Source organism: Takifugu flavidus, chromosome 14 (assembly GCF_003711565.1).
Source record: "Takifugu flavidus isolate HTHZ2018 chromosome 14, ASM371156v2, whole genome shotgun sequence".
In the NCBI taxonomy this organism is placed as follows: domain Eukaryota; kingdom Metazoa; phylum Chordata; class Actinopteri; order Tetraodontiformes; family Tetraodontidae; genus Takifugu; species Takifugu flavidus.
In genome coordinates, this window is record NC_079533.1 from 14,430,083 (window position 1) to 14,445,938 (window position 15,856).

Here is a 15,856-nt window from a genome sequence, read left to right on the forward strand (position 1 = left end):
GATCCTCTGGCTGATAGCCCACAACAACCAACCATCAGAGCCCGTTCGATCAGAGCTCCATAGGGTGTGTGTGTGTGTGTGTGTGTGTGTGTGTGTGTGTTGTGTGTGTGTGTGGGTGTGTGTGGGTGTGTGTGGGTGTGTGTGTTCGTGCACGTCGCCAGCCTCTCATTGAGTCTCCTCCAGCAGCTGAACGAGCGACGGGTAAATCTAAAAAGCGTCCCTCAAATTGAAAATCGAACAGGTCGTTAAGAGAGGTAACAGATTCCAAGTACTCTGATTACTTTTTAGTGATCCGCTTTATGGAAGAGATCCGTATTTCACCATTTTTGGAGATTAGAGATCAGAGAACAGAGCTGAATTATCAATATGACTGTAGGCTGCAGTTAGCAGTAAAGGCTAAACTGTAAATGTCGTTCTGGTGGTTCAGGAAATCCTCACATAGATTTATATTAAGACGTTTGATTGACAGCTCCTTGATTAGGTGTTTAGATAATTGGCAGATTAGCGGGGTCACAGTCTAATAATATCAATAGCAACAGTTGCTACGCTGTAATTATGTTGGACATAATTAGGCCCAATAGACCACAATTAATATGTAAAGGGAAAAAAAGGCCATTTTCCAATGGGAATGTTTGATGTTTAGACCCGGAAAACTGGTCAGGATGATTGTGGATGTGCGGCGGCGGCGGCGCTGCGGGTCGGTGTCCAGCATCGGGACCACAGGAATCCTGAGTCATGTTTTCATTTGGGGGGTAACAGAAAAAAGCGGCGGCGGAGCTTACAGGAACCGAGGCGAACGCCTCCTTTCTGTTGCTCATTCCTCCACTGGGAGCGGTTCTGTCCCGGTTCTATGGCTCAGCTCCGCCCCCCCCCTCTCCAAAGACTCTCTGTCCTCCCTCGTTTACACCCGTTTGCTGCTGACATGGCGACGGCCCGGCGGCGTCCCGCCACTCAATGCTGCCTTCTGATTGGTGCAGAGGAGACAGCGGCGGCTACAGGAAGACCATTGTAGCCTGAGCAGCGCACAAAGAAGCAGCTGTCCAGATAGGACATGCACGCGCACGTGCACGCAGCTGCTTCCAAGGCTTTAATCGAGCTATAATCAAATCGTCCGACTTAAATCTCAGACTGGACAGTTTGGGCCCGTTTCTGGACCAACGAAGCGAAACTGTGGCCGGAGCAGCTTTGGCTCCCGACCAAACGGTGGACCGACGAGACGTCACAGCCAGACAGCACGTCAGCTGTGGTGCTGCTGAGTCAACCGGACCTCTGGATTCCAGGACTCACAGTCTGATCCAGCACACTTGCCATTGGAGATCAGGGCCAGAGGAGGTCTGGTGATGTGTGACGTGTCCTGAGGGCCCAGCTCTGGTTCTGCTGACCCGGCCGTGCCTGTTTTGAATCCAGCGTCCTCCTGAGCTCTTTGTCTGGTTGCGTAACCGCGGCAGCCGATGACTTTGAGGACGAAGAATGCTCTTATGTATGCAGGAGAGATAAACATTTATTCAGATCTGGACCTTCCCCTCGCAGCTCGTGTTAGGAGGTAACACTGTTGACATTTTCTAAAGGACACTGGCTCTTTGCAGATGTTTCTGCTGCGTAAACAGACCTCAGATGTTCTTCTGATTAGATTCTGAGTCGTTCTGACTGATTAATGGATTTCTTTTTTTTTGGTCTCGAGCTGATTGCGGCGTGCATGACTAATCAAAACGCACACATCTGCAGCTCTGCGGCTAACTCGCATACCAGGAAGTCCATCGAGTCGTTTTTCTCATCTTCTTTGTAGTTGTTTTGAGTTCTTTATGAAGATTAAATCTTTATTTAAAGCTCTGTTGTGCACCAGACATGGTTTCACAGACACTGCAGACCCCGTTGGGTCAGAGAACCAGACAAATTCTGCTAGATTACCTGAGTACGGGAGGCTTAGAGACCCCTTCCAACCCTCCAGAGCAGTTTGCAGACTTGTGTTGGGGGCAGATCGGGTACTTTTCCAAACTGAACTTGATGGGAACGTCAGTTAACAGCGCTGCCAGCAGCATCTTAGCCTGCAGTGCTAATGGTAACCGCTAACTACCGTTGACAGAACCTCAGTCAGAGTTCCTGCTGGACCGATAACCGACTCTGACCGTGATGGATTCTTCTGTGAGTAATTTAGAGAGGTGAGGGAGATAACTGAGAGTCCAGCTGCCTTATGTGTTTGGTCTGGATGGAGCCGGCGCTGGATCGTCTCCCCTGAGGTGGACTAAGTTGAGTTTAGCATAGCGCAGCAACAGGAAGACTTGGTGGGTCTCAGAATCCTCTGGAACGACCTGAAGTTGAGTTGTGAGCTCCAAACAGTGGAATTTTTTTTTATTAAAGACTTGAAAATGTAACTGTGCAGGGGGGAGCTTTTCTGAAGAGTCGGGTTTCATTAGCAGAAGTTGGCAGAAATCCTCTGGACACATAAATCCTCTGGGCAGTGAGGATCTCCCCACCTCCACGTCTGGTGCATCCATCATTCTCCGATAAACAAGAGGAGCAGCTCAACAATAGGAGGACCAACCTGAAATGTTTCCCTGTCATTACAGCAGATGTTTTATCTGGTGGTGATTATTCTCGCTCATCCTCACACTCGTCTATATAAGATGAAAGTAATTCTCTGGGAAGAACCGGCCATAAATCCTTCTCCAGTGTTCTTGTTTCCCTGGTTGTAAACCGGAATCACATCATAAATGCTTGAATATTCCAGCCTGAGGCCCAGAGAGAAATGAAACCTCCTGTTTTGGGACCAAAGCTAATTTCCTTTTTTTAATCATGTGTTACTTTGTTTGCAGCTCAAATCCAACTTCTCCATTTTGTTTCATTTGTGCTGGTTTCATTTCAGTTTTTGGACCTTGCAGATGTTTTAGCCCCCGTCAGCCTGAAGTCTTTTACATCGGGGCCACAGCGGCATCCTGCTGAAGCTTTTAGCTGATGCTAACCGGTAGCTGGTGGTTGAACCAGGGGTAAAGGAAACCTCCTCAAATACTGAACCATCTTTCATATGAGAAACTGTGGGAGGATTGGATGGGGATTGGATAAGTTAAAGTCATATTTTTGCAACAAAAGGTTAAAAATACAGCATTAAATCATGAAAAACTGCACAAGTGTTTCTCACAAGATTTCATGCTAAAATCTTTTCATCATGTGAAATGTCACTCCACTGTTTGGAAGCCAGGAAATTCTATTTTTTGTTGCTCTTTTCATTGTCCAACTGTGCTGTTTGAGAGCTTCTCAAGCTTTTAGTTTTCTTTCTGTCAATGGTAGAGAGCTGGAATTACCGCCAGAAGCGCTGGTCCAGGAAGTATTCCTCTGTGGGGGGATGAAAATCAATGGTAACTCATCCTTTTCCCACTTTCAACACTCCAAATAAGCCAGTGCCAGACGTGGAGACAGGCAGACGAGGGCGGCGAACCGGCTGCTTCGCTCACCAAATTCTCCAGTGTTGATGGAAAAAGTTTCCTTGGAAATTTTGCCGTCTCAGGATTTTAACGGTTTGGCAAAACGGCTTCGCCGCCCATCTGGTGGATCCATTATTAGCCAGCAAATAGGATGTTGGAAGGGTTTAATAGTGGGAAATGCCCGTCGCTTTGATTACACTCATATTTCATGTTTAGAGTCTTCTGTTGTGGAAGAAAAAACAGTTTTCTCTCTCTTGTGCCGTCTGATTTATGCTAGCAATTGACTAGATATACAGTATATTCAACCTAAACACAAAGACAATAGCACTGTATGCCGATGATGTCATGTTTTGGATGGAAGGACTGTTTATTCAGTTTGGAAGCTGGGTTGGATCACATCTGGATTCAACATTCGACTAAGCCCTTTCGTTTTAAACACCCCCTGTTTTTGTGTCAGAGGAACGCTGCTGTGTCAGGCGGCTAATGTTGCTTCTACTGGATACATAGATAGCCCCATATACGTCTAAAAACTCCAATACGAGTGTTTTTTAGGCTTCCAGAGTCTGGATGTACACAAATATTTGAATTTTAATGTTTGCTTTTCAAATGAATGTAATACTTTTAATGGTCAAGGCATTGTTAACAGCTAACGGGGTTCTTCAGTACCTCACTGTCACCACAAGGGGGAAATGAACACGCTGCAGAATAAAATGCTGATTCACGGTAAATTTTTGTGGAGACACCCTGAAATCTTGTGTCATAGAATAGGAAACATTTTCAAACTGATTAGATTTCAAACATTGGGATTTGTTATCAATAAAATGTTAATTTTCCCCGCGATTTTAGGAGATAAACCCTCACAGTCAAACCAAGGAAACACACACACAATCTGTAGCTACACAAGACTTCCTGCCTTCATTATAAATTAATGTTTATAATGTTTATGCTGACTTTCGATACCGCTCATCATCCTGGTGGTCTAAGACTGACGACACACTCCTCCGTTTCCTCTCCTTTCACTCTTTTTTCACAGCTTCTTTCTTGCCCCTCGAGTCTTTTGCTTCCTACCAGGACTTACATAGCTGTTAACTTTTAGAGCCAAGGGGGAAAATGGATTTGTGAGGTTTAAATCGGACAAAGAGAATCTCTGTTCCCCAACTGTTTTATTTCACACATACACACACACACACACACACACACACACACACACTTTTGTAAAAAGACAGGGGATTTGACTCAGGGGATTTGAAAAGGTCCTTGAGAAGGTCCTTGAATCTTGACCCCCCCTTTGTTTCTATGTCATTGATTAAGTGATCAATTTTCTGCATCAGCAATGTTTATACAGTTTTCTGCTAGTTGTCTCAAAAAGCCTCCATTTCTAAGCCAGTGTTTGTCCCATCACATGGAAGCATTTAGTTTTTCAGACAGATGCATGATGGGATTACCTCATGACATCCCTCAGCTCACACCTCCCTCTAATTCGCTTTGCTGACTCGGCTCGTTTACTCTGGTGTTGACATCAGCTCGCAGAGCTTTCCTGCTCTCCTCCTGACATGTCCAGCAGGACACCAGTGGTGGCTGGAGCTCTGATGGGATTTGAACCTGTAACCCTCAGTACACATCTGCTCGTGTCAGGTCGTCGTGGCGCCTGCTGCGTCCTCTTAGCTCCTGAATGTTGGACTGCATTAATGAGCACCGAGAGTCTCTCTGAACGTCTGTATCACAAAAATCTGGTTCAGCCTGAATTTTGGTTCATCAAATTACCAAAATGGCATCTGCAGGTTGTTCTGACTCAGTGGGTTGATGGGAGGACGCATTAAACCGGGAAACATCCAAAACAATCCCAGAGATCAGGACTGAATCCAGAGCAGCACCACAGAACGTGTTACCGTTCCTGATGTAACGCATAAATGTGGCATCAAATCACCAATAAAACCTGAATTAATCACAAGAATTAACTTTTAATAGTAAAGTGTGTGCGTGTGTGTGCGTGTGTGTGTGTGTGTGTGCGCGCGCAGCCCCGAGGGTCATGAGCAGAGATGATGATGGGGATGCTGCCTGGTTGCCGTGGTGACAGCAGCTGCAGGATGTATCCAGTTTCCTTTCGTCTTATTTTGTGGCACCGCTGCTTAACTGGAGGAATCGATGGGACAAGTGGCGTGCAATCGCCTGCCCCACCCCCCGGCTAACCTAATGAATCGGGCTCTGATTAGTGTGGTCGCTGCTCTTCATCCTTCAGAGCTTCTGTACATCCCAGCTACAGTAAAGCTAGCATCCAGCTAACGCATCTGAAGCACTCCAGCTAAACAACAGGAGCCTGAAAATGGTCGTTCAGGTCTGTCTCAGTTTCTAGGTCACGAGGCTTTATATGAATAATAAACAGCTGTCTCATTTAAAGAGAATTATTTATAGACCCTCAGAGTGAGCGAGCCCCACGCTTGCTCTCCTTTATCGCTCTCTCCATCTTAAACGCTTCCTCTTGTTCTTCATTGCTCCATCGTTCCTTCATGTTCGCTATCACCTCCCTCGTGTTTGGTCGAGTCAGGCTGAGGCGGCGCTCCTCAGTGAAAATGGTTGAATTAGGTCCACGGGTTTAATGTTCTGAAGCTGAAGGTGCTGAACAGAGCTTTCACATCTCATCTGAACCGTTGGAACCTCACTGGGAAATGTGGGCGGGACGGCGGGAGAACACGCCATCACGCCACACGTGGAGCTTTTGACTGTGATTTCAATGGCGACGTTGCCCAAAAGATTGCTGACTCATGAGCTGCTCAGCTTTGACAAGGTTCATGCAGTAAAGATAGGAGTGTTTAAATTTTTAACCACTGCAGTGCATTCTGGTCCATGAAAGTTCAAGGGAGAGAGAGAGAGACAGAGAGGGAGAGAGAAGCAGACAGGTTGGAGGGATGAGAGATGAGGTCAGCAGAAAGTCAGACAGAGAGCAGACATAAAGCTCCTGGCTACACCAGTGTGAGGTGAGCCTTGCTGGTAATTACACACACACACACACACACACTTGTTTTTCTAGCTTTCCGAGGACATTCATAGAAATAGTACATTCCCCAGACCAGGACTCTGACCATTACCATCACGTATAGATGCTGAACCCTGAGCCTGACCCTAACCTAAATACTACTTTAACCTGAACCTTACCTGCCCGCTGTAGCCGTTGCTAGGTTACAGGCGGCCATGATGGAGCCGTATAACAGCACTAAGAAAAAAGATCAATATCAAGATATATATATATATATATATAGTCATGAAATGTGAAAAACATGAGGTTTTTCTTAGTAAAGAAATCTATAAATAAACAACAGTTTGATATTTGAAGTAAATATTTAAGAGTCAAAATCATAATAAAATATTATAGCATTAAAACATTGTTGACTCAGGAATAGTAGTTGTGATAACTAGCTTTAATTAGCAACAGTCTAAGTGTTGATATTCAGATGTGTTTTCAGCAACGTTTTGTGGTGTGTGTATCAGGGAGTAGGAAGCACACAATTTATATTTGGGAAGAAATAGTTTTCTAAAGCGGCCGTAGAATTGACTTTGTTGGTTGATTGTGTGTTTTGTCCAAGGTTCACCCATAATTAATTAAGCCCTCCATTAACACTTATGAATCATGTATTACAAAGTCCTCGGCCTCAGAGGACTCTCTAAGTCAGATCTTGTGTTCAAGCAGGATTCTGCGTGTCATTGTATCCATTATTTATGATTGTAATAAAAGTTTTATTCTCTGCGTTTGATATTCTGAGAAGATATTTGTCTCTTTAGCTCAGTTTTCCAGGAATACCTGCCAGCTCTGAGGCCACCTTCTTGACTCTTTAGACTCTTTGAATTGGCTTTTAAAACTTTGCTTTGAGTCAAAACAGTTTTACTTTTGCTGGATGAGTTGATGTAAATGTCCCTCAGCTCTGAATGTCAACAAATGGGGAATGAAGATCTGAAAACTGAAACATTGCCAAAAATCCATTTATGCACAATTTTAATGCTTAAATCAGAATTTCCAATAGATGGAACTAAAATGAACTCAACTATCTGTGTGGTGTTAAGGCCTGGACTTGACTGTTGTGTCAGACAACAGCTGCCAATGTTGTCACCTGGCAACATTCAGGCCTGTGCATTTTATGCTGATCACTTCATTTTTATGTCATAATAATCTTCAATAATCTACAGAAAACTCCTCCTGATAATCTCCTCTGTAAAGCCATAGATTGTAGATTTAAGGGTCATTTCTTTAACCCCAATCGCTGCATGAATTTAATATGCAGAAATATACAGACTCTGCTCCCTTGGAGTCGGATGAATGAGCATGTTTTAATTTCCTGCCTTTAATTTTTACACCAAAAAGTGTCAAATCTGCCAGCAGGAAATTAGCACCAGTCTGCTATAAATCAAAAGTTTTGTTTCAAGTTTTATCAAAAGTTGAAATTATTTTTAGTGACAGCGGAGCATAGACTACTGAAGGTTTTACTTTTCTCACCAAATATCAAACGTGAAGATCGGATTTTTCTTTTATCTGTAGACGTCGGTGAGATCTGCCACTTTCATTACACCTCTGCTGGAGGGGTCAGGGCTGCATGTGGAAGGAGGGATTAAATACCATTTATGTTGTCTACTCACTCCTAAAATCGTGTCCTCTGCAATGGAAAACTCTGGAAACCTGTTTTACATATTATGACTTTAAAATTAGTTGAATTGACCTGTTGAATTGGTTCCTATTCTGCTCCAGTTCACTGTTAATCTGCCACACAAATGGTTTCTGTTGGTTCAAATGTGACCTAAAGCTGGTGTTTTCTCTCTGCTCTCGTTTCAGGGCCTTGTACACATATGAGGACGACAGCAATGATCTGACCCTGGCCTCATCAGGAGGTAACTACTTTTATTCATCTAGCAGGTTGTGATGAAGATTATTGCTGGAGTGCAATCATCCCTTTTTTTTAGACACATATAGTATGATTTTTTTTCCAACAGAATCATCACTTTTATTACTACAATTAGGGAGCTGCTGCAAAATCATAATAACTAGTAATGCGGCATTTTAATAGAATTTACAGACACCCCCCCCCCCCCCCACACACACACACAGAAGGGCTCCTTTACACAGTGTTGCATAGTTGCACAAAAGAGAAAATACACATATTAATTTGACTGAGATTACTTTAAATGATGTGTCGTTAGTATGGGACCCCCCGCTGGGTCGCCTCTCCAATCAGGCCCAACAGGTCCAAACCAGAATGCTCCTCCCAGACCAAAAGCCAAATCAACTCTGACAACTATTTTAAGCATTGCAATGCAATTAGCTGCGAGCGCTTCTCTTTAGTCCTGCAGCCTTGTTCTCTTATGCTCTTCCGTTTCCAGCTGATCTCTCATCAGCTGAATTTGATCTGACGGACTTGGACCGATGCATCATTAGGCGATGCTAACTGGACCGGTCGGTGCATCTGGTTTAAAAAAAAAAAAGAATCTTATTAGAGCTAAACAAGGATTAGCAGTAGCTCATGAAGGATTTTGTGAAATACGCACTTCGAGCCCTTGCACTCGCGTAAAAAATGGGTTTATAACAGAAGTTTGAGACCAAGTTTTTCCATCCCACCGTGGCCCCACAGCAGCGATCTGACCTCACTGTGATATCATGTTGCTTTGTCGCGCAGGAGGCGGTTTGGCGGAGATCATGCTGACCTTCGACAACAGCAGGGTGATGTATGGCTTTTGCAGCCTGAAGGAGCCCAACGCCACGCTGCCACGATACATCCTCATCAACTGGGTGAGTCGGGGGAAATTCGTCTGGTCCTCCGAGCCCTGCAGAACTTTGTTGCTAACATCAAAGAGCGTTTTAATGTAGATTAAAGAAGCGATCATAGAAAACATTTGTGTATTTTGGCTCCATCTGCAGGCAGACAGAGGCTTTGTTTTGCTCCAGTGGCTGCAGGATTTTTAAAAAAAGGTCTTTTTTGTTATACTGTGGCTCCTTCATTCTTTTTAACCTTGTCTTTTTTGTAGCGTATTTGTAGATGTTATCCTATCAGAACATGAAATGACCTTTGGGGTAATTAAAAAAGGCAGCTGTTGAATTTGCTGGTAATTTTTGGTAATTTTGTTGAAGTGACCAGTTAAAACCTTTGGCAACAGTAACTGCCAAACCAGTACCACACTGGGCAACTCTGGCAAAATGACCAAAAGTATCTTCCAGGCCTTCCAACACTAAGCCGTCCGTTCTTTGTCTCCTCCAGCTGCTCTCATTACAGCGCGAATGTGTGAATGACATGTTTCCTGTCCCTGGTTTTATCTGTAATCAATGCTTACCATGCTGTATTGTGCAGGAGTTGAATGACTTCTGATTATGTGATCGTCAAATGAAGGGAAACCCAATGAGGGGTGGCAAAGAAGAAGGAAATCACAATTACATACTTCAATTATGCTTCTGTTTCCACTCTTAAACTCTTCACTCCTAACGTCTGTCAGGTCGGGGAGGACGTGCCAGACGCCAGGAAGTGTGCCTGTGCCAGCCACGTGGCCACCATCGCTGAGTTCTTCCAGGTCAGTTTAACGCAATCAACCCTAGATACAAAGTCCTCTTTCAGAAATTGATATACATGCAATAATAAGTCAAAGATGTTGTCACTGTTTTAAATTTCAAACAAAATATGATGTTCAGAATGTTACATATAACATTTTGTACTTCTAGCTTCTGGAATTAGCGCAATAATCAACTAGCTTCCCTTCGAGAAAAAAACAACCTTGCCTGAGGGATTTGGGATCACGTTTAAATTTTAAATACTAAAACTAACACCGTACACCATCCCAGGAAATAGTTTTTATCACAAGAAATGATGAACAGCGAAAGACAAAGTTAAATAGAAGAGGTTTGTCAACCAGCTCACGGAATTAGACAAAAGTGTGATAATAATCTCAACACCAAGCTGATCGTTAATGTCCATAACAACAATAATTAAAGGCTGTTACATGAAATGAGGTCTTCCTGATTTGGAGTCACATCAAAGGGGCAGTTACCCCCAGAACTCTTTATTTACCCACTCTTGTGTTATGGAGGAAGTGGACAAGGTTTGTGAATCCTCGGAACACTTAAGGAGTTCCAGAGGTAAAGAGAGTTGCAGTCGTATCCAATAAAACTAAAGTGACTACTTTAAACATAAAACAAACACATGAGAAAACACCCCAGAACACCTCCTGACCGTTGCCATGACACTCCAGTCCTGCTCAACATGATATCATGTCATGTATGGTATTAATATCCACTGTGATCAATGTTTTTGACATTTTCCTGCACTCTTTTTTGATCACTGGTGATTATTTTAATTAACTTTATTATTTTACAAGATGACACATAGAAAAGGGGTTTAAGTGTTAAAATTCTGTGATTCTGTGTCACAAAGAGGTTTGAATATTCATCTGCTTTCAACCAAAGCTTCAGGAAAAAGAAACTGTAGGAGGATCAGAGAGAGAGAGTGTGTGTGTTCCAGTGGTGCATGACTAATGCCCTCTCTTTTTAAAGTAATGTTTCTCAAATGAATGACAATCCTCTCACCCACGAGTGTGTGAGTGTGTATGTGTGTGTGCACGCGATATAGAGTAGTGTATTCACACCTGTTCAGCCTGGTGAGTGTGAATTTTTGGATCAGAAAACTCAAACATTAAATAATTGCAATGAATGTAGAGATGGTGCGTATGTGTGTGTGCCTTGACTCGCAAATGTTATATAGTGGGGACCAGATTATAATTTTAACCTGCAAAACAAGGACACTATCTGGAAACGAGGACGGTTTGGTTTGTCCTCACAACTTTGTACCTCCTGGGTTGTATTTTTTAACTGTGGTGGGTGTTTGACTCACCAGTGAGAATCATGTCATCAGACTCTCTGTCTCTCTGACTTCAGGGGGTGGAGGTCACCGTCAACGCAAGCAGCCTGGATGACATCGACCCATCAGCCATCGCTCAGCGGCTGGTTAATGGGACGGCGGTGGTAGCTAGTCCAGTCCTGAGCCGCCTGAGAACCCGAGAGGAAGAAAACCCAGACGTGGTACAAAAAACCTCTGAAACATGATTTGTTTCCTTTTTTAAGAAGACCTAAATATTAAATTTTACATAACTATCGGGTGTTGACGTTCTTTTAGCCGAACCTGGAAATTTGTCCTCTCTTTTAAAGGATGACACTCAACCCTGCATGTCCAAAATAAAAGCATGTGTAGGCTTATCTTACCACAAGTAAACAACTTAAAATGGTGTTGTGCTACAAAACTTAGTGATTATCCAGCAGCGTACCACTTAAGGTACATGTGCCTCAGGTTGCTGACACCTGGACTAAAACAACTCAAGGCTCACATCAGGATATTGTGGAGACTGTCCTCTAGCCTGGAGCTGAGACTGACTCGTCCTCTTTCCCCATCTTTTCGGCAAAGGGAACTGTTTACGAGAAGACAGATGCACAGGTGGAGATGAAGAAAATCAACAGGGAGGAGTTTTGGGAACAGGCCAAGGTGGGTGTGGAGCAAAAGGAAGTTTCCGTTTCATGAATTTCATGTTTTGATGTCGTTTATCGGAATATTGGCTGAATATGGAACATATAAAATGCTTATTCTGCTCAGAGGGAGGAGGAGATGAGGAAGGAGGAGGAGAAGAAGAAGGCAGCTGAGGAGCGCCAGCGTTATGAGGAGGAGCGAATGGAGTTGGAGAGGATAGAGCAGGAGAACCGAGAAAAGAGATATCGCGAGAGGGAGCAGCAGATCGAGGAACATAGGTGAGGAGCATATGAACAATGAGAAAAAGAAAAATCATGTGGCTACTTTCATATCCTTTTGGGACTATTTTATTTCTGATGAGCAGAAAGCTGGACAGCTTTGATAGAAGAAAGAAATGCTGTCAGGCAGAAAAACAAAGAACTTTCCCCAAGAACATGGTGTAAACAGTGACCATTTAGACTGTTCACTCTTGCAGCACCATTCCAGAACATTCCAGTTCCAAACATGGAAATGCCTGTGAAAGTTGGCACACTTTAGAAATGTGTCATCTCGCTGAATCAGAAGCATTTATCATTTCAGACACATTAAAGAACAACAGAGCGAAGCACAAAAGTTTACCAGCTGCATTCCCACAAAAAGAACTCGACCTGGGAAAACACTGGTAGATGGGTGTGTGAATATAATGACACATAAAAACAGCCAGTTTTCATTTTCTAATGATGTGAGATCTGGGAAGTCCCGGATACTTCCGAGTTTTTAGGAGCGAGGTCTGACCTGACGAGTGTGTTTGTGTGTGAAAACAGGAAGAAGTTGCAGGAGGAGGAAGAGGCCAAGGAGCGGTTGCGGAATCAGACCACCCTCGTAAGTCTCTGATCTCTGTCAGGTGTTTATTTTGATCCCTTTAACTAGTTGTGGGCACAGATCAAATGTTAAACATCAAATGTTAACCCCATGAAATGTTAATCATAGACAAAATCCAACCAATCACAGCTGTCCTTCTCCTCTTCCTCAGGTAACAGAGCCGAGTCTGGAGGACCTTCAGTTGGACAAGAAGGAGTCAGAGGTGGAGGCGAGTCAACTTTGATGCCAAATACATCAACCTCACTCCTCGATATTTGTACTGAAACCGCATGCGTGTGTTTCCAGGAGGCAAAGGCCATCATCGCCCAGCGGTCAGACAACCCGAGGGAGTTTTTCAAGAACAAGGAGAAAGCCATGGCCACCAGCGTGGACACCTCGCCCGTGTCCATCCACAGGACGGGTAAACAAATGGCCGTGCTCTGCGTTCCGTTTATTCTCAGGAAAAAAGAGAAAGATTACGTAAGGGTGGTACAGAGAGGTTTAGTCTTCATCTCAGGGATTTAAAACACGTCAGCCAATCGCAAATGAAAGCCAAAAGGCTTAAAAACGACACCGCGTAATCCTAATTCCGAATTTACACCAGACAAAACACACATCAACCAGGAGCCAAAAGTGTTGGTGTGTTCCAACATTAATGGTTTTAACCACCCCAAGTGTCAACGTGGCATCACAGCATCTGCAGTTGCATCTGTTCTCTTTCCTAATTTCTTAATTTGTTTGTTAAATTGCTATTTTACAATTAAAATTAGCTTGTTAAAATTTCCTTTAAAAAGAGAAATTTAATCTGCATGCATTTTAATACCTATAGATTACATTCTCAAGGGGAAAAAAGATAGAAACGATCAGACGACATCCATCTCCAGCGTCCCTGAGGGCCGCCGCCAACGTGATCTTGTTTTTATCAGCAACATTAATGTGGCTTTGAGTTTAACTTTCGGTTCCTGTTACCCTTCTTATGTAAGCGAAGAGATTAAAAACAAAAATGAAAAAAAATCCTTTTTATTTCTATTCCAAAATCTATTTGAAGAGTTGAAAAAACAAAGGCAAGAAAATTCCATTAAATGCAGATTTTTACATCAGGAAAATCAACGTTTTGCTTTAATTTGACAAACAGGATATATTTTCTGATGGAAAATCAGCAGCGCCTCCTAGAGTTCACAGGATGAACTGTAGATTTCCACATCTTTGAAAGGAAATGATCACGTTTCAGCGTTTCATTTCTGCCTAACTGCATGCTGTCGATGTCTCTAAAGCTTCACTAACCGTTTTTTCTTTCTTTCTTGTTTTTTCCTTCTGTCATCATTTGTCTCCACTTCCTGGGCCCACACCTTCACTCACCCACCCCTTCCTCTGTGAATATCTTTTTTTTGTGTACTACGCATCCCACAATCCTCTGGGCTGAAATCCCTACCATTATCTCTCTATTTTGCTTTGTGTCTGCTTCGTCTCTCCGTCTTGTCCCGTTTTTGTCTGTGCGTGCGACCGCCAGGCCGTGTGGACAGCCCATTCTTGAGGCAGCAGCACAGCTCCAGCAGTCCCAGTCCGACCCCCCCTCACCGGGGCATATCGCCCCTACGCACCCCAACACACACACGGAAACAGCCCGTCACTGCTGCAGCCGGTAGGTACAGCACAGCAGTAGAAGGAACGATCACCAATGTGATCCGTCCCACCCATTCAGGAAACCCCACTGCCCCCCCCTCCCAAATATTACATCACTCTCAGTAAAATTATGGCAGCAAACAAAAAAATATTTTGAAAAGTTTAGGCCTTTAAAATCATTCTAGTTGTTAAACTGGGCACACGCGTGGCTCTTTGAAATAGTATTCTATAAATCTTGATGCTAAGCGCCTGTTTGCCTCTTAAAATCCCCCAGGACTACAGAACTATTAACTTCTAAACTACACTCAACTTCCCTTGGTAAAAAGCTAACGGGCGAGTATGAACACAAGTATGGCCCACGCTCCTTATTGGCTGTGAAGCTGTTCGTGCTTTTGTGTGAGTCCAGTCTGGTGTCTCCTCCTATTTCATCTTCCAACAAGCTGCCAGCATTAGAAGAACTTGAACCTTTGCTGATGTTTTACGGTTTAACTACGTACCAAGCTAATTCGCGGTCCGTCAGAAATGAGCAATGATGCCTCCTTAACTGCAGATTCTCATTGGTTTTCTTTCACCTCCCTCCCTTTTCTGACCCCGGATGACATCACCCACCTGCGTTTAAACGCTCAAATTCAAATGATCGGCTGAACGACCAGTGAGTGTTTGCTTGTGAAAGCGCGTCACGTTGTCATGGTGACTGTGGTTGTGTCGAAGGTTGTGTCTTTGTGTGCAGCCCACTGAAGTGGGTGAACATCTCTGAGCAATGACCAACTTCCAGAGTTGATTTCTCATCAACATAACTCTCAAGATGGAAACATTTACCTCATATTGAATTAATCCTAAAAAGCTCTGGAAAATGGTTGCGTTGCCATTTTAACATCATTAAAATAAAGCATAGATTTAATCGTGATCATCTTGAACGTAACTTGTGTCGTATACATAGACAATAACACAGTGACAATTGTTTATCTCTCTCATCTTGATCATCATTGGAATATACCATTTTCTGTTGTGGTAATTTGGGTTTTTCCCTTGCTTTCTAAATGCTAACATGTTGAGATGTTAACAGCCAGTTGGAATCAGAATGTTTCATCATGGCATGGAAATAAATGTTTACCACATTTGTCAGTCATGCAATGTTGGTATTACAGTCTGGACCAGATTATTAAATCCACAAACTGCAGACCAATACAGCTAAATTGGTAGCTCTGCTAATAAACAAAGCTAATGAACATTTGTATGTTCTATGTGCTTGAATGTTTCAACAATGCTAAATTCTGAGAGTATTCTATTAACATTTTCCTTTATAGATCCTGATGATGAAGCAAGCACAGAACGCAACATGGCCGCCGTGTCTCCCATCCCCAAAATAGTGACCACGGCTATCAAAGAGGACTCAAGCAGGGATGAGGAGGACTACAGGGATGACTGGGGTAAAACAGAAAAAATAACTAAAATGAAAGCTTTTAGTGACTTCAATCTGTGGTTTAAACT

General features: G+C 43.3%; 1 protein-coding gene across 6 annotated transcripts in view; it reads left to right on the plus strand.

Annotated features, from left to right (window-relative positions):
* Window positions 1–15,856, plus strand: part of dbn1 (drebrin 1) — a 37,775-nt gene that overhangs the window by 17,919 nt on the left and 4,000 nt on the right. The window contains exons 2-13 of one of the 6 annotated variants that reach the window (XM_057054401.1): window positions 8,239–8,294; window positions 9,077–9,189; window positions 9,888–9,962; window positions 11,320–11,463; window positions 11,843–11,920; window positions 12,029–12,180; window positions 12,482–12,571; window positions 12,706–12,763; window positions 12,915–12,971; window positions 13,049–13,163; window positions 14,253–14,384; window positions 15,688–15,795. In XM_057054401.1, the coding sequence (XP_056910381.1) occupies window positions 8,239–8,294; window positions 9,077–9,189; window positions 9,888–9,962; window positions 11,320–11,463; window positions 11,843–11,920; window positions 12,029–12,180; window positions 12,482–12,571; window positions 12,706–12,763; window positions 12,915–12,971; window positions 13,049–13,163; window positions 14,253–14,384; window positions 15,688–15,795 (1,178 nt within the window). Of the gene's footprint in view, window positions 1–8,238; window positions 8,295–9,076; window positions 9,190–9,887; window positions 9,963–11,319; window positions 11,464–11,842; window positions 11,921–12,028; window positions 12,181–12,481; window positions 12,572–12,705; window positions 12,764–12,914; window positions 12,972–13,048; window positions 13,164–14,252; window positions 14,385–15,672; window positions 15,796–15,856 lie in introns of all 6 variants that reach the window. The other 5 variants (XM_057054403.1, XM_057054404.1, XM_057054402.1 and 2 more) reach the window with 5 other exon arrangements.